The 17,726-nt window shown below is 45.8% G+C and overlaps 1 protein-coding gene across 6 annotated transcripts; it reads left to right on the forward strand.

The window, feature by feature from the left end:
* The first annotated feature begins 1,565 nt into the window (after window positions 1–1,565).
* On the forward strand, window positions 1,566–17,545 carry ENTPD6 (ectonucleoside triphosphate diphosphohydrolase 6). Of its 6 annotated transcripts, none has more exons than XM_055725855.1 (14): window positions 1,566–1,628; window positions 3,418–3,758; window positions 5,124–5,200; window positions 5,996–6,139; window positions 7,291–7,366; window positions 8,926–8,961; window positions 10,122–10,210; window positions 11,545–11,624; window positions 12,552–12,616; window positions 12,976–13,077; window positions 13,548–13,688; window positions 14,687–14,743; window positions 15,782–15,894; window positions 16,134–17,545. In XM_055725855.1, the coding sequence occupies exons 2-14, from the start codon at window positions 3,500–3,502 to the stop codon at window positions 16,221–16,223; spliced, it is 1,329 nt and encodes a 442-aa protein (XP_055581830.1). In that variant the 5' UTR covers window positions 1,566–1,628; window positions 3,418–3,499; the 3' UTR covers window positions 16,224–17,545. The 6 variants fall into 6 exon arrangements, with proteins under 6 accessions (XP_055581830.1, XP_055581832.1, XP_027663030.1 ...); XM_027807228.2 differs by lacking the exon at window positions 1,566–1,628 and adding an exon at window positions 1,718–2,108; XM_055725856.1 differs by lacking the exon at window positions 1,566–1,628 and adding an exon at window positions 2,120–3,046.
* The last annotated feature ends 181 nt before the right edge of the window (window positions 17,546–17,726 follow it).

The following is a 17,726-nucleotide window of genomic DNA, read 5'->3' on the forward strand; positions in this document are numbered from 1 at the left end:
CACTGCCACTAAGCATTGCTGTGCTACAGCTGCTACAGCAATAACCAGAAAACCTGACAATTTTTAATGTCAGCATCTCATATTTTGGGTCAGAATATGGTGATGCCACACTGCAGACCACCAAGACCAATCACCCATGTCCAGCTGCAAGTGTCATCTCCCTATGAGTCCCAGAGATAAAGGGCATTTACCCAGCAGTCAGGTTGCATCTTTGCTGAAGTTCTCTTGTCTACCTTCTTGCCAATGGGTTTACAGCTCCTGAGATGCTGTGACCAACAGGAGTGCTACAGCAGATATTTTGGGATTAACACCTACAGAATTACCAGAGCACTCTCAGCTGTTTTTTTCCAAGCTGCTTGCAGACTCAGACAGGTTTCTGTGGAGAAACTACACTAAGTGCCAGGGTCTCGCTTACGGACTAGGAGACCTAGATGCTAAATATAGATTCTGTTGCAATCATGTCATGAGGGAGCCACAGATCTTAAAGATTTGAAGTCTTTGTGCCTTCATCTTCCTTTGCAGTATTCTCCCATTAACAGTGTGATTTCTTTTAAATATAATTGAACAACATTAAAACAGAAAAATAGTTGGAAAGATCAGTTTCATTTACCTGGGGAAAACAGGGAGTTTGATTTGAACAGTAACCAGTACTTGAAAAATGCCTGCTATCCGCAGGAATGGGAAAAAATGACTAATTCACTTTTCAAACACTGCTATGAGAGGGTCACTGGAATAAGTGACACCCTGAGAAACTCTGCGCTCATTCCTACAGTGGGGTCTGTCGGCACAAATGCCTGCGGAGCTGCAGGAGTGACAGCAAGGCAGTCTCCATCTCTTATCTTCACGCCTCATGTTTGTTTGCTGCTGTTCGCTCACACATCCTCTCTCCCAAAGGGCCTCTCCTCATTCTTCCAGACTGGGTGGAGCAACAAGCTGCTGCAGGAGTAATTCTAGCTGGTGAAAGACAAATTTATGTAGGTGGAAGAAGAGCCATCAAGGAAATTACTCAAGCAGAAAAACTGCTAGAGGAACACCAAGTATGGAGAAAAAGCCCAAGTAGCTACCCAAGGGTGTCCTTTGCTCACACCTACCAGCGCTTTCTGACTCAGAACCGGACCAGACTCACAGGTGAAGAGCTCTTGCCAGGACTGGATCTCCCAGGGGGAGCAGAGGGCGCCTAGCAGGGCTGCAGGCACCTCTGGGCGGCCTTGTCCCAGGGCTAGTGGGCCTCCGCTCCCACAGGCCCGGCCTGCCCTGCGGCTGCCTTCCGCGGGACCCGGCGCCTCCACCCTCACCCGGGGGACTGTTTCTCTCACACCTTTTCCTCACATCTCTGTTTCTGCGGCATTTAGCCCTTTTTTAAGCACATTCTCCTCACGTCGGCGCTACCAAGAGGCTCTGCAGGTCTTGCGCTGGGTGTGTGTGCTTAACAACCCGCCATGTGGCACCCGGGGCGGCGCCTCACGGAAGGCACCGGGCCGCGGCGCTCCCGCTCCCGGGGCGGCCACAACGCACCACCTCTGGGGGGGCGGGGCCGCCGCGCCCGCCCGCCCCGCGCCTGCGCAGTGCGAGGGGCGGCAGCCCGCGGGGCGGGGCAGCGGCGTGGCCGTGGCGGGGCTGGCGGTGGAGTGAGTGCGGGCAGCGGGACCGGCCGGGAGTCGCGGAGGGCGCGGGCGAGGGGTCCCCCGTGGGTGAGGGCCCGGCTGCCGCGGCGGGTACCTGCCCGAGAGCCGCTGCCACCCTGGGCCGCGCTGAGGGAAGCTCCTCCCTTGCGGCAGCTCTCGGCGGCGCCGGCGGGGGCGGGGGGGCCGTCCCGACCCTTTCTCGGGCGGAGGCGGTAGCGGCGTGTGCGCCGCTCCGTGCCCCGCCTCCCGCCAGCCTCCCCGCCCCCGCGGTGCCGCCGCTGCCCGCTCCGGCTGGTGGGGCCCGGGCTGCTGCCCGTGACCGCTGCTGGCTGCCCGCGGTGCTGCCGGGCCTGCGGCACCGGGCGCTGGAGCGGCCATCGCCGCCCGCCTGCGTGCTGCCGGGGCCCGGGCTGGCTTCGCATCGCCGCGCCACCGCTTCCCCCGCTGCGCCATGGCGACCGACGGTGCCTTTCCCCTGGGCTGGTCTGTTCTCGTGTATCCGTGCCTGTGGTTTTGCTTGCCTCCGGTTTTATAATATTTTGCCTTACCCTTTCTTGGCGATACGCTGTAATCACCTTGAATTTAGATTCCTCCCCCTCATGCCTTCTGTACACCTCCTGAATCCATAGCATGAGGTTACACATGTCAAAACCTTGTTTAAGTCAACTTCATCAATTGGTTGGCTTTCTGTTCTTCATTGCACTATCAAAAAAGGAAAGATAATATGTAATTTGCATACTGTTTTTTAGTCATATTGGATGATGTTATGTGAGTGCTTGTAGATTTCTTGCTTTGTGTTTTGCTGTGGTTTCTTCCCTGGTATTGGAGCTGGGGGTGCATGTGTCACACTTAATTTCCTGGTTCTTCCCTCTTGCCTTTCAAATGCTGACTAAACCACCATTGTCCAGTCTTCTGGGACCTCCTTCACCATGTGGGAACTAACGGCAGCAACTGCAAATGATTCAGGTTGCCCAGAGAGGGTGCACGATCTTCATCCTTGGGAGGTTTTCAGGATGCAGCTGCGTGTAGCCCTGAGCAACATGCCGGTCCCCATAGCTGCCTGTGCTTTGGGCAGGAGGTTGGATGGGTCCCTTCCCACCTCAGTTACTGTATTTAGGTTCTCTGAACTCTTCTTACTCTGTTCCTTCTTAGGCCTCAGTAGCAATGGGGAAAAGTTTTCTGCAGCTTCATGTCTTAAAATTAGCTGTAGATTGTGACGTGCTGAAGGATGATGGATATGTTCCTTCTGAACCATTGGGAAAGTGGTGTACACTCTTGCAGGCATCCAGCAGCTATGAAGGCATTTGATGGTTAGGACAGGCAACACAGGAGAGAGGGATTTTGCTGCTAGGTCCAGTTTTGCAAGCGATTCACAGATGATTCCGATTTTTGAATGCAGGAGTCTATGTTGTCCTACCGGGGTAAGTGTAAGCATTTAACTGCAGGTTTTCCTGGCATAGTAGAGATAGATTTGAGCACTGAAGACAGTAGCTGATATCTGCCTTACTCCAGATGCTGCAGGAACTGCTGGCATAAATTCTTTTACTTTCCAGCAGCAGCCTGTCACCCCCTGTGTGTAAGGTTTTTTTACTAGGCTGTTTGTTGCAGTGACTTACTGCTTAATTTGACTGTCATGCCCAACTTCCTTACCACAGGGTTAGTTACCAACTAACAGTTACGTATTTAACTAATGCTCAAGTCAAGTTTACTCCTTATCAAATAACCATCATACTCAGACCCTTTCATGAGGTTTAGGAAATAATACATATCTTTTCTTTCCTGTTGGATGTAGGAGTGATGTGGGAGCTACCGGTTGTGTATGAAGGACAAGAAATAAAGCAATTGATAAAGGGAAGAAATAAAACATCTGACAAATGGAAGCCATGAAGATATCAAAGCGGTTCTTTGCTTTTGGGATTTTGGCGTGCATAGCTATTTATGTTGCGTACATAAAATGGCACTTGGATTCCAAATCAATGGTGGGAGCCACAGAAGGAGTTGCTGAGAGCAAGGGAGACAAACTGAACCATCAGGCAGTGACTACAGATCTCTCAGTCTTTTATGGAATTATGTTTGATGCAGGAAGCACAGGAACTCGCATCCATATTTTTAAATTTACACAGCAGCCTAAAGGTATGGCCTGCTCATTGCATGATAGATTAATTCTTCCATAACTTATGGAGCAGATTATTGACAATCCTTTTCTAGGGCTTGCTTGAAGCAACATGCTTCAGCTCTTTCTAGAGAGCCATCCGGAAGCGTACTATGATTCAGGCATGTGGGTTTGGATGAAATTATGAAAGCAGTCAACAAGCAGAAAATGTTGTAATGTCAGAATGTGAACTAAATAGCAGCTGTACCTTTAGAACAGTACCCTGAAGAAAAACAGTTTTTCATCACACTGTTTGGTGGAAGAGAGGATTATAAATTCAAACTGCCTTATTTCCTCAGATTTTCACCAAGAGGTTGCTGGCTGCCTCTAGTTTCTGGCAGTGAGCTGCTTCCCAGCTGCAGTCTGGTATAGCGTATCCTTGGCTTCAGTGTTGGATTTAAATTGCAAAACTTCACTGTTTGATTAAAGTTGCTGTGTATTCCACCTGAACAGATACATTGCTGAGAAGTGAGACAGGTGTACAGAAAAGCTCCAGTTTTCCTCTGGAGTTGTAAGCTTCATTTGTTTAGATGTTGTCGCTCCTATTTGTGAAACTTCAAGATGAAAGAACCCATATTAGTAGGTGATCTGAGGATGCTTTTAAGGATTAGCAGTGTGGTGTATGGTGTGATTAGCCTGTGGGGAGCACCTTACGTTTGCAGAATGAGGTAGTGTAGGCTTAGCTATCAAGGTGTTAAAACGCAGTCAGTTGATTTCCTTCTTTCAGTGTATTCCCAAATCTTTGCTTCTTCCTTGCCTGCTTCTCTTTAAACACAATTTGGGAATATATTGCAGGAAACTATGGAGTGTAGTTGGGTACAGGAGGAGGAGGGTGTTGTCAACCTCACGTTCTCTTGCCTGCAGGTTCACAGAATTGTCTGTACTGCAGGTTTCCAAATTACTTAGTCTGACCCCCTCTGCTGCCATTGAAAATGGTGGTAAAGCTTCCACTTGGTGTGTTTTGCTGGAGTCAAGTTTAGCCACAGCAGAGCACACTGAAACGTGGGGTGTTACCGGTGCTGTTTGGAAAGCTGCACACGGCAGGTGTAAGGGCTCAAACAGAGCTTGCACCCATCTGATGATTGTCTGATGTGCATGAAAAATATGTATATAGTGGACACCAGCACCTGGAAAACAGTTATGATACTTAAAAATGGTTTTCACAGGAGTTAGTTCCATAGTACGGGCTATGGTTAAAGGTTGGGTGGCTGTTGGTAGTTCATTAGACAGAGAATTCAGTTGAATTCCATTAGCACATAATTATGTTAATATGTAAAAGTGTTTTCTTTTTATGTATGCAAAATTGTTTGTACCACTACTTAATGCGGAATACTGCTTTTGAACAGAGACTCCCAAATTAACCCGTGAGACATTTAAAGCACTGAAGCCAGGTCTATCTGCATATGCTGATGATGTCGAAAAGGTAATTTTGTTTCTGTTACTGTAAAAGTACATGCCCCTGGTCCTTCTGGTTTTGATGTGCCCTGCAAACCATGTCTTGCTGTGGCATAGTATGCTGAACTGTCAGTTCAGGGAAGTGTCTCCAAATGATACAAGACTACAGTAAAAGTTGGTCAGCATGCAGAGGAGCAAGGAACAGAACACATCTAATTCTGCTTGGTGATGTTGTTAATTAAGCGCAGTGGATGTTTTTCCTATCTCTGCCTTAAGAACGTCAATGCGCTTAAGAAAATGACAAAAAAGCTGTGTTGGATTGGAGCAGAGCCTCCTCCAAAAATGACTGCAATTGTATTCTCAGGAAAATAGTATAAAAACCCAGGCTGAGTACTAAGTGACTTCTGTCTCCCTTACCTTCTGGCTCATGGGGATTTAGGGACTTCCTGAGCCAGACTTACACCCAGCTCATAGTGTTTTACTGCTTCCAAAGTCCTTTTTCCCCCCAAGGATTCATTATACTGGCTTTTGAACCATTTGTAGCCAAAACATTCAGTGGCAGAGAGTTCTGTCACTTTTTCGAAGTGACTCTTTGTGTTTGGTTTTGACGTGTTGCTGGCTGATCCCCATTATATCCACCAGGTCTCATGCTGTAGGAGATAGGGAGTCCTCCACCTTCTCCAGAGCCATTGTGATACTCATTTGTCTCTGTTCCACATTTACAGTGAATCTTACCTCTCATCACCCTTTTACCCTTCCAAGAAAGGCAAATCTAAAGAGTTTCTAAGATGCCTTTTTTTTTTTGTCCTTTCTGTGCTCACAGAGTGGCCAGGGAATAAAGGAGCTCCTGGAGGTGGCGAAGAGGGAAGTTCCGATGGAGCTGTGGAAGTTTACTCCTCTGGTCCTGAAAGCCACAGCTGGCCTACGGTTGCTGCCGGGAGAGAAAGCTCAGAAGTTGCTGGATAAGGTAGTATTTCTTGTCTTTCAGTTTGTTTCCAGAAATTTACAGCAAAATTTGGTCCCTTCTGTGTAAGGTATCTTTATGTCCTTCATCTTCATGTACATGAGCCGCTCTATCATTTAACCCTGAAAGCACTGCAGAGCCACCTTGATCTCTGGTGGGGTTGATGGGAGAATTTGCGTGAGTACAAGCAGAGAGGAATGATGACAGCTCCAGATAAGCCTGGAGATGAATAACATTAACAAGTGTAATGAGATACTCCTAACAGTCACCACAGGCTTGTTCTTACTGGGCATGTTTGTTGGTGGTTTTGACCAGGATGCTGCTATAGGCTCTTTGCTCTTTGACTGGTCATGTTATCAGCCTGATGCTGCAAGGTTGCTCCGTTACATTGATTGGTTAGAATGTAAATTGTATTTATGGGCATGTTAAATATGTTGAATATTTTTAAATACTATAAAAACAACCCAAAATACTATGTTCTAGACCTTATGGCTGTGGGAAAAGTTTATTAAGTGTGCAGTAAGTACTCTTTCTAGGCAGTAATTGGAAGGAAGAAATGTGACGTGGTTGAAACCAATGTCTGTATTGTTCTCTGCTGCCTGCAAGCAGGCCTGCTCTTTTCCACACTGCATTTTAGCTGGAAGTGCTGCAGTTTTTATTTTAGAGGACTCTGGAAGCCTTGGGCTTTGCTACCTCATTGGGCTGTAGTGTAAAGGACCATTAACAGCCAACATGCTCTTGTTAAAAATGCCATTCCCTGGGGGATTCATGAAAGCCAGGGTGTCCATCTTCTGCTTCTCTCATGCATATATAATACCCTATGGCTCGCCAGCTGCAGCAAAGTGTTCTGGGTTCCCTTCCCTGTCCATGTCCATCCCTTGTTAAAGGCATTTCTGAGCAGTCTTCATGCTTGAAAACCCACACATCCATCCCTGCCTCTGGACCAAACTGCACAGCTGGTGTGTGAATTGCTGACCTTTTATAGCAGAGCGCAGGCTGATGTTTGTTGGGCTCTTGAACTTCAAACAAAGTGGTGAGTGGCAGTCAGGATCTGGCCCAAGAAGAGGAGCAGTTGTGTGAATTCGGAGTTTTTAAAAAATCTTGCTTCCCAACTGAAAAAATTTCTCTGAGTGTAGCTTTTATGCGAACTACAGGTGAAGGAGATTTTTCAGGCCTCCCCCTTCTTTGTGCGGGACAACTGCGTGTCAATAATGAATGGAACCGATGAAGGTAAGCTAACCTGCGGAGAGCCTTCCTGCAGTCGTGGAGATTCCTGCTGCACTGTGACAAGTCCCCACTCACCATAGTGGGAACCCACAAGCAGCAGGTTTGACACAGCTTTTGTGCTGCCTCAGGCAGTGCCTGCCAAAGAGATCTTGTGCTACGTTTTCCAATTTGTACTCCTGAACTCTGTCCTGATTTTTAAGGCTCTGAGTGCCAGGCAGTTCCTCTGGGATCATCAGGAAGCCACTGTGCAGTCAGCGCTTTTGGAAAAGGCTTCTGAATATCTGCTTGTTGAGGACTGGTTTTGCCTACTGTGCTCTTGATAATGCTAGTCAGAGTTTTCTGGAAGTATTTGGTCATAATATTAATTATAAATGATCTAATAAGTGTGATTGTGAATTCAGTTTGAAAAAACGTTTTATAGAGAGGGAAGTACATGCTGAAGTAAGTTGATGCTTATCAAAAAATGCTGAAGACAGAACCCAGAATCAGTCTTGATCTAAAATAATTAGAAGAAGCGTCTAAATCCTAAGTAACTGTATGTTGAAACATGCTTTAAATCCATTTAGAAACCAAACTTTAAGAAAGCTGGAGCTGTTTGGAGCTGTTCGTGAGTTTCTTTTTTACTGCTTAATGGAAGAAAGACATTGTAATTCTTCTTTTTTGTTGTTGTTGTTTTAAAATCATTAATAGTAGTGACAGCCTTGGGTCAGCCAAGGGTTGAACTGGGCCATGTTCCCTAGCATGCCTTGAGCTTTAACCACATGGATAAATATTTGGGTTTGTTAAAATAAGGCCCACTAATTCATCTAATTTAGGGAGAAAAGGTTTATAAATCAAGAAGACGAGTGAAACAGTACGGCACACAAAAATACTTAGAGGAAAACAGGAAAAATTAGAACACTGAAAAGATGAAAATTCTAAGTATTCAAAAGGAAAGTCGAGTGTCTGACATCAAACAAAAGCCTACCAGTGGATATTTTCCTAGAAAATGAATAATGTGAGTGTCAGTCATTTCCTTGTCTTTTAGCTAAGGACTGAAACCTTTGTGACTTCTCACCTAAGTTTTTGACCTGTAAAATACAGAGTTCTGCAGGCATTTCATATACAGGGCTTCTCTTCCAAATACCACATAAGCTCTGGTATAGAAGGTCCGTCTAATCTTGGGTTTTGACAGCTGCTGACAGTTGTGGAAACACTAGCTTTGGGGCAAGGTGGGTCAGGGAGCTCAGTGAGCCAGTCCTGTTCAGCTTTCTTGAAGGTCCTTCTTGCTTAGGTCCCAGCTAGACAGCCTTTGGAGACTTTTTATTAGAAGTCCTCCATTTGTGAAAGGGGGACAAGGGAGCTGCTGGCATATGGTCTCTGGTGTCTCTCTCTGTTGTTCGATGACAAGGTCTGGGTTTGCTGATTATTTTGTTGACAGTGCAGTTAAACTGTATGCGAAAACTTAAAAATGCTTAAAGCAGGAAGATCTTGTAATACGGCTCACCTTATTTGTTACTGTTGTTAGATAAAATGAAATGGTATGATCTAACAGCACGTCTCCTGAATCTTTTCCTTTTTAGGTATTTCAGCCTGGATCACAATAAATTTTTTAACAGGTATGTGTACATGAGCATGTGCATAAAGATATGACCAACACTGTGAAATTCATGCTTTTTTTTGCCCCTGCATGGGATTTGTTCGTGCGTTGGGGTGGAGTGGGAGAAAGAAAGATCTGGCAATAAGTTTTTGGCCTGGCCTATTTAAGTCATTAGGGTTTCGGCCATTTACTTGACAGAGTGCGGAGTTTAATCACTTTTCCTAGATCTTTAATGTAGCCTTTCTTCCAATTCACTGTAGGCTACCAGAGCATTTTATTCCTTTTTAGAGTCTGCCGCTAGCTCTGGCTAAATTTTTAATCTGGGTATTCTAGATATGCTTGGCAGCTGCACAGAGTGAAAGAAAGTGCTATGCTACTTCCTTACAGATTTGTAACATAGAAATACCACAAATGTTTACGCTGCTGAGTTAGAAAAGGGTAGCTGAAGAGTGAGGAAAAAACGAAGCTGAAGCCCTCTCTGACAATAAGTAAAGCAGTATACTGTCTGCATGCTCTGGTCAGCTCACGGTGTGTGTGTAGCAATATGGCAAGTGCTCTAAAGCTTTTTATGCTCACAGGAAATACCAGAAGGGTTAGAGAACTTCAAACATCAGCAATCATGAGGTATACTGAGGTACTTGGTACACAGTAGTCTTTGTCAGGAAAGTGTGTTTGAAGGATCTAAGAAGAACTGTGTTTAAATGAGAAGAGAGTTCTGGGCTGGCAGCAGGAAGAATTCCAAGAGAGCAGAGTATCTTAGGCCAGCTCTTTTCAGTCTGTCACCCCACTGGCCATAGGAATCTGCAAAATATCACTAAGGTACCAGGGAACGGCGGCCAAGAAAACCACATTCCTCTGTGTTACAAAGTGGTTACCAGAGTAGAGTTTGCAAAAGGTTCCTTGCATCCCCTGAAAAATGTTTAGGAATCCTAATAAACAAAGCTGCTGTAATTAGGGCATGAACAGCCACCAGAGAAATAAGAGAAACTGTCACTTGAAGATTTTCAGGTCACCCTGATAAAGCCAAAATAAGCGTCCAGTAGATAATGGTATAGTTTAGTGCTGGCTGGCAGCTGACAAATGGAGCTAGATTGTCCTCTTTCTTTACCACTGGTTTTGTTCCTAGCCAGTTTCTCACGGTGCCCACCGTGGCTTTCTCTCTTCTGTCACACATTTCAGGTAGCCTAGATGATCCGCAGAAGAGAAGTGTAGGGATGCTTGATTTGGGTGGTGGATCAACACAGATCACCTTCCTTCCACGCACCGAGGTAATGCAAACATGCACACTGTTGGGAAATGCTGGTGCAGAAATTTGTAACTGCTCAGATTTGTTTCCGTTGAAAACACGTCAGTGTGACAAGAGCCCATGCTTCTGACAGAAAAACCCAGTTCACCTGGTCACATCTGCCTTGTTGTAGTCAATCATGGAGGCACTCACAGCTCTGTGAGTCCTCTTACTCCAGCTGCATGGGTTGGTGGTGCATGTGGTGAAAATCTTGGGGGGAAATGCAGCGTTTGCCTGAGCATCTTAATCATTGACTCTCAGTCTGTGCTGCTTATAATGAAGAACTCAGAGACAATGCTGTTGATGAGTTCAGGTCCAACGTTTGGCCTATATTGGGTTTTAAGAACACAGATGCCTTCTCAATCCTTGTTTATGGTTTTCCTGAGTTCACTCAGTTGCAAATGAATGTTTTCTAAGGAGCAACTGTTATTATGCAGTAAAAAGTACATGATTATGTTTGTCATTTCAGCTTCCTGTTGTGGCATTTTTATAGGTGGTGTATGAGCTGGAAGCCTTGTGGATGTGGTCATAAGGCTCTGGCCCAAGCAGAGATCCTGTTCATAGTAAAGCTGCACAAAAAGCAGCAGGTGGGGATGCTGTATCTAGTCTCCCAGCCTGGGCTAAGCAAGACTTCATGCTCTTTAACAGCAGAATGACAGGGGATGTGAAGGGTCCAGGATGTGGAAATTCTGTACTTGGAGATGGTTTTAAGATATGAGCAGCATGAATAGCTTAATTGCCCGAGCTTTGCTCCCCACAAACACGAGAGCTGTGCTGGTGCACTTGGGGAAGAGGCTGCAAAGTGGTTTAGATAATTACCCTTTCATGCCACAGGCTGGTCCTTTGTTCTTTGGCAAGCACAGTGATGTGCTTTTCCTCTGGCTTGTAGAAGTTCACAGCTGAATTCACTTGAGTAGGAAGTTAATGCGTGCCTGGCTTTCATATTATTTTGCACACAGTTTTCCCTAGTGGGAATCATGTGACAAGGCAGTTGCTGTAGCTTCTTGACAAAAGCAGTTAAGAGCTGGAATAAGGATTCCTTTTTAATTAGAATAACTCTTTTATACACCAGTTTGGTTGGATAAAAATAGAAATGTAACCAGTTTAGAGTCTGTCATGTGAAGACACTATTTTAGCCCCATGTCTTGTGGTTGTCTTGTGTATCAGCAGTCAAATCCAGATACTCGCAAATTCATCATCTCTCTCTGAACCTTGCAAGGGTTGTTTCACATTTTTCCTAATGTTTTGGAAGATCGTGTTGTTGATGTTTGCTGCTGCTGGCAGAAACCTTGCAGTGACGTCTTTTTCTCTCTCCAGGCAACTCTCCAGACATCACCAGCTGGCCATACAACTTCATTTCGGATGTTTAACACCACCTACAAGCTGTATTCGTACAGGTTAGTTGTGGGAAAGAGGGCCCATTGTACATGTAGAAGCTTTCTATGAAGCCAGTGAGAGCTAGGTGTTTCGCTGGAGTGAGGTCCTGGCGAATGAGTGCTGGGAAGAAGCAGAGAAACCTGAGCCACGTTATGGTGGATTAACTTTGGTGGCTGCGTGCCAGGTGCCCACCAAGCCACTCTATTGCTCCCCTTCCATCAACAGGTCAGGGGGAAGAAAATACAACAAAGAGCTCGTGAGTCAAGATAAGGACAGGGAGGTCACCAGTTACTGACATGGGTAAAACAGACTTGACTTAGAGAAGTTAATTTAATCAATTGCCAATTAAACAGTAGGATAATGAGAAATAAGAACAAAATCAAAGCCACTTTCCCTGCATCTCTCCCTTCTTCCCAGGCTCAGCTTCACTCCCAACTCTTCTACCTTCTCACCACCGAGCAGCGCAGAAGGATGGAGAGTGGGAGTTGCAGTCTGTTCATAGCACTTTGTCTTTTCCATTCCTTCCTTCTCACTGTCTTTCCCCACTCCCAGTGTTTTGGGCAGAGGGAAGCAGCTTCTTCCCACCTACGTATGCTGTGGGGTGTATTTGGGCTCAGAAAGAGTAAATTCTGTATGCTAGAGGCTGTGCTGCCTTTGAGGAGAGTAGGAGAAACATTAGAGGAGTCACTTCAGCATTCCCAGTTCTTCAAGAGCCAGGCTACCGCTGACAGCTGTTGCCTGTGCTTTTTCAAAGACAGATTATCCTTCTAGGTAAGGGTAACATGAGTGGGGGTTGTCACAGTGTTCCCCTTCTCTGTGTTAGCTGCTGACTCGAGCCATTTCACTGGGAACATGTAGAGGAGACTGGCATGTCCCAGCGAAGTTGTCAGTGCAGCATCAGAGGAAGGATGTTTGTTGTTCACAGGTGCTTTGTTATCCCTTTGCAGTTACCTGGGACTTGGGCTGATGTCGGCAAGGCTTGCCATTTTAGGAGGAGTTGAGGGAAAACCATGTAAGTTATGGGCACTCCTCAAGTCTTGGCTCTGAGCATGGGGTACGTAGCCCTGTTGTGGGGGGAGGAGTTGTCTGCCCCCTTCACACTGGGCTCAAGGTTCCCGAGTGGTATGTGGAGCCCTGTCACCATGGCTGGGTGCGCTTGAGATGAATGCAGGAGGTGACACTGCTAGATCCCAGGAGACCTGGATTCTTGCCAGCCTTGGGGGTGGTGGTGTGTGGGACATCCGAGCTGTGACTGGGGCTTGGAGGTGCCTTGCTGAGGCTGTGGGACAATATGGAGAAGGGCTGGGGGTGAGGGATCTGAAATTAACTCCTTATGTTTTTCCCTAATGTAGCTTTGTTTTACTTTGACAGTAGGAGAAGGAGAGGAATTGATCAGCCCTTGTTTGCCACCTGGCTTCAAATCTGAATGGCAACATGCTGAGATAGTGTACAAAATTAAAGGACAGAAGGCAGGTATAGTGATCTATCACTCTTCCTATCTAGGCCAGCATGCTAGTACAGAGTAAATAATATACTGTCAGCCTCTTGCAAAGGCACTAGATTCTCTGTTTACTCTTCTGTCTGGCTCCTCTTGATGCGCTGTTAAAGCAGTTCTGCAGCTCTTTCCTCTTATGCTGTTGTGGTGTGTCTGTCCAGTCAGTAAAGCTGCCAGTAGCAATGCAGATGGAGTTGAGCAATCGCTCAACAGGGCTTTCAGAATCCTTTTGCCTCAAATGATGTGGTCCATCTCTGATCTATTGTGTACTTAGCCCCAGCCTGAGGATGGTAGATGTTGCCATTGGAAGAAAATGCACATTTCAGTTCTCTGTGAAGACCTTATGAAGTTTGTGCAAAAGAGAGCCTGCTCCCTGCCAGGTCCTAAACAAATTGCATGCATACGTAACTCTGCCTATAATATGCCGGGTTTCTTTGCCTCCTTTTAGGTGAGCCTCTGTATGAGTCTTGTTCTAATAAAGTGGCAAAGATGCTCTACAAAAAAGTGCATAAAGCTGAGGAAGTGAAAGACTTGGATTTTTACACTTTCTCCTACTACTATGACCGTGCAGCAGAGGTTGGTCTTATAGGTACGGTTGCTCCTGGCTTCATTTCATTTTAAATGACAAGTTATGGAAGAAATAGTTATGCTTATACATGTCACAATGCTTTGCTAAGCTGTCATGGAACTTGGTCTGGTGTTACACTGCTGCGCAGCATTGGTCTCAGCTGGATATTGAATACTATTTAATTTCTATAGGAGAAGGGACTGGGGCTGTGGAATAGAACCTGCAGCTTCTGCTAACAGTTTTTAAACAAACTGTCTGCATTTCAGAAATTGTTGTTGTCTGATGAACTCTAAAGCCCAAAATAGAAAAAAAGCTCTCATAATGATAAACAGATTTCTTGGGCAACTTCTGGTAATGATTTTTAAACAAACTGCATTTCAGAAATCATTGTTGTCTGATTAACTCTACAATCCAAAATAGAAAAAAGTCCTCATAATGGTAAACAAAAGTTATTGGGCAGTGAAGTGATCTTGGGTTGTGTGTTTCACTTCACCAATTGTATTTAGATGCAATGAACATTTTCAGATAATTCCACATGTATTCAGAATACATCCCATCTCTTCCAGTGGTATGCTGGTGTGTAGAAGGCTGTGGTGGTCAGTGGTAGAAAGCAGATGATGGCTTCTCAAGCTAGTGTGGACAAACATAGCCCTCTCCTCAGCCACTTTGTTTTATAAAGAATTTCAGATTTAGTATGTTGCAGAGCACCACTGCCCTGTCAGTTCTGGTCAAAGGTGTTAACTGTGTTCAGATATCACAGGGCAGGGCAGCACAAATGTGGGGACAAGGTGAGAGAGTCTGTAAAGTATGTTTCTTTAGGAAACGAAGCTAAAAGTTCTTCATAAAACGAAGCTTTTAAATCTACATTAAGAATCTCTCAAAGGTTCTTTTACCTTTAAAGCAAGTGTGAGTTTTGTCATTGATTTCAATGACTCAGGGTTTGATTTCCAACTTTTATGACTTGAATCTGCAATTGCCTTTATACAAAAAAATAAAGACCACGGGTTTTTTTCTTTTAGATAAAGAGAAGGGAGGAAGCTTAACTGTCAGTGATTTTGAAATTGCAGCTAAATACGGTAAGTAAAATACAAACACATGCTAGTAATTGTGTGTAAATTCATACTCAGGTGGCAAATGTGTGACATGCTAAGAAGCCTGATTTTTTTTTTGTTTTAAGTAAATATCGAGCTCCTCTTTCCGTAGCATCTCACCAGCACTTATGCTTGTTTCTGAAAATCTCAACCATTTTTGTATTAATTCTTGCTTTTGCAGCCCACATAAGACATATAATACTTGTATTTCAAAACTCTCTCAAGAATTACTAATAAACTTCCCAGTTAACAGCTGTCTTGAAATCATGCTTTCAAAATAGATGTGGGGGATTCCCATCCTGTTAGCATAACCTGTTCTAATCTGGTTTAATTTTTCCTTTTGTCTCAAGATTTGTTCATATGCTTAATCTGAAAAGGGGCAAAAACGGTTTGTAGCTTGTCGCTTCATCAGCTGTAGAGAGAACTGCCTATGCAGATTTACAAATGTAAACATTCTTTTCTTAATACCACAAACTGAGACTTTGATCAAACTGACATGGTAAGTCACTTCTGGTAAACTTTCTGAATGACTGAACAATTGTTGCAGTTCTGCTCTCTGGACTACCATTTGTGTAACTTGTTCTGAGAAAGGAAGTGGGGTTTATTTTGGTTTTGTCTTTTCTTTTGTCTGTCTGGGGGTTTTTTCCCTTTGGTTTTGTCAACATCTCTTGAGTGCTTAAGCTCAAGAAACATAACATACCTGAGGTCGCTCAGATGTTTAAAGGCTTAAAGTAGATAGAAGAAAAGTTTGAGGCCCTTTTCATCCTTTCCTGGAGAGATACAAGAAACTGAGCTGTCCTAGGGGAGAGACAGAAAGCCTTGATCTTCCTTCCAATATGACAAAGCTTTTGTGCTTCTGCTGATGTGCGCATGTCATTTCACCTGCATCATCACAGGTTCCATCACTGCACAACTCAGCTAACAGGGGGTGTTTTATGGATTCAGTTGAGGTTTTTCAAAGCGGGGCTGATGCTAGGCCTGAGCTCACAGTGTGCATTCAGACACTGTTGTCTTTCTCCTTAGTATGCAAGACCATGGAAATCAGCCCTGGAAGCAGCCCGTTTCTCTGCATGGATCTCACGTACATCACCTTCCTCCTGCAAGAGCTGGGCTTCCCGAAGAGCCAAGTCTTTAAGGTGATCCACAGAGTGGATTGCTGGGAAAAGTGTGCAGGAGGGTGCCAAGGCGGTAGTTGCCACACGAGTAGCTTGGTCCTTGATTTGCCTTCTTGCTACAGCACTTGCTCTGTGACTGGGGGTGAAGGGACACTGTCCCCATGGTGGTGATAACCTTCTGCACTTGCATGCTTCTCCTTCTCCCAAAGAATTGTGGTTTAACTTTTTTGTTTGGGTTTGGGCTTTCTCCCCTCCTGCAGCTTGCCCGGAAGATTGACAATGTTGAAACGAGCTGGGCGTTGGGAGCCACTTTTCATTACATCGACTCACTCAATAGGCTGCACTACTGAAGCTTCTTGGAGGCGACTTTCGGGAATCTCAGTTTTTGGAAGCCCAACTTGGAGAATCTCCTGAAGGGCCTGCTTTTGGCTTCCAGAGACCTTTGGTTGGTCATCATAAACTAGGCCCCTTTCCTCCCACCCCCTGCCAGTTCCCTCCATCACTAGTTCTTTTTGACAGTGCAGAGTGCAGTGTCTAAAGAATAAGCCTTGATTTGACGGCATCTGCAGTCAACTTGATGTAAAACTTGATCGTTGCTGAAGGAAAACCAGGACTCTGTAGGACACTATGATCTTTATGAGAAAAATGCACCATTTTGGAATATGCCTGTACTATGTGCTTGTACTGTGCTGAAGTCGCTGTAGGAAATGTTCACACCAGAAGGAACTCTTTGCCGTCCTGATTTCAGGTGTTTTTTCCTGTTTGTCAGCATTTTTCAGTGATGATTTTTATTTTACTACTTCTGTGGTTGAAGGTGAACTTGTGTGTGTGTGTGCAAAGATGCTGACAGGCAGCAGCTTTGAAATGCAGTGTGGAAGTCTGGGCCGTGCTTTCCAGTTGCTGAAACAAAAGCACAGGAGCACTCTGGAATCTGATACGGACTGAGAGTCAGAGCCTCTGTGGCCGGCGGGGTTAAAGCCTGCTGCCTCATGTGGCTTCCGGGGCTGTTGGAAGATGGATGCTGGAAGACAACATGGGATTTGCTGGATCTGGATGAGCCAGGCTCAGGAGTTGGGTACAGGGCTGATGGTGGGTTTGATAGTTGTAGAGCTGGTCAGGATTAAGGTTGGTGAACAAGATGCAGCCATGAAAATAAACCCTGTGCATGGCTTATTGGACCTCACAGGTGCTTTTGTCTTGGCAAGGTTGGTGCAGGGCCCAGGATGAATTGCATGTACATGGTGTTTTGGGTGCCGCTTCCTGCAGATGCATCTCACTGGGATAAATGAATGTTGTGGTTGCACTGAGCCGTGGCAGGGCAGCTGCAATGCACCACTCCAGCAGTGCCCTGTACACTGGATGGGAGCAACCTCGGAGGCAGCAGGAACTGGAGGGGATGTGCTGCACTGTTTGTAATCTAACTGTGGAATTGTGTAGTGTTTGTGTGGATGTTCAGAGCAGACCCCCTTGGTCTTTTGGGGGTGCAGAAGAGACCCTGGCGAGCCAGCAGCGCCTGTCTCCGCTCATGGGCTCATGGCCACAGCTGTCCCCTTTCCCTGGGGCAGCACGAGGTGCTGCAGTGGCGCATGGTGCTGCTGCCTCTGCGGCCGAGTGTACTGGGGGTGCTTGAACCCCACTGTACTGGCAATAAAACTCCGACTGAAAATGAAAATGTGGTGGTGGAGGTGGTGTGCCTTCTAACGCCAGAGCCTGCAGGGTTGAGGAACGAGTGCCCTGATGCCATCCCTGTCCCCTCCAGCCATCCCAGTCCCCTTGCACCACCCCACATGCCATCCCCGTCCCCTTACCCCATCCCAGCCCTAGATGCTGTCCCCGTCCCCCCATGCCGTCCC

This window comes from Falco cherrug, chromosome 13, assembly GCF_023634085.1.
Source record: "Falco cherrug isolate bFalChe1 chromosome 13, bFalChe1.pri, whole genome shotgun sequence".
Taxonomy (NCBI): domain Eukaryota; kingdom Metazoa; phylum Chordata; class Aves; order Falconiformes; family Falconidae; genus Falco; species Falco cherrug.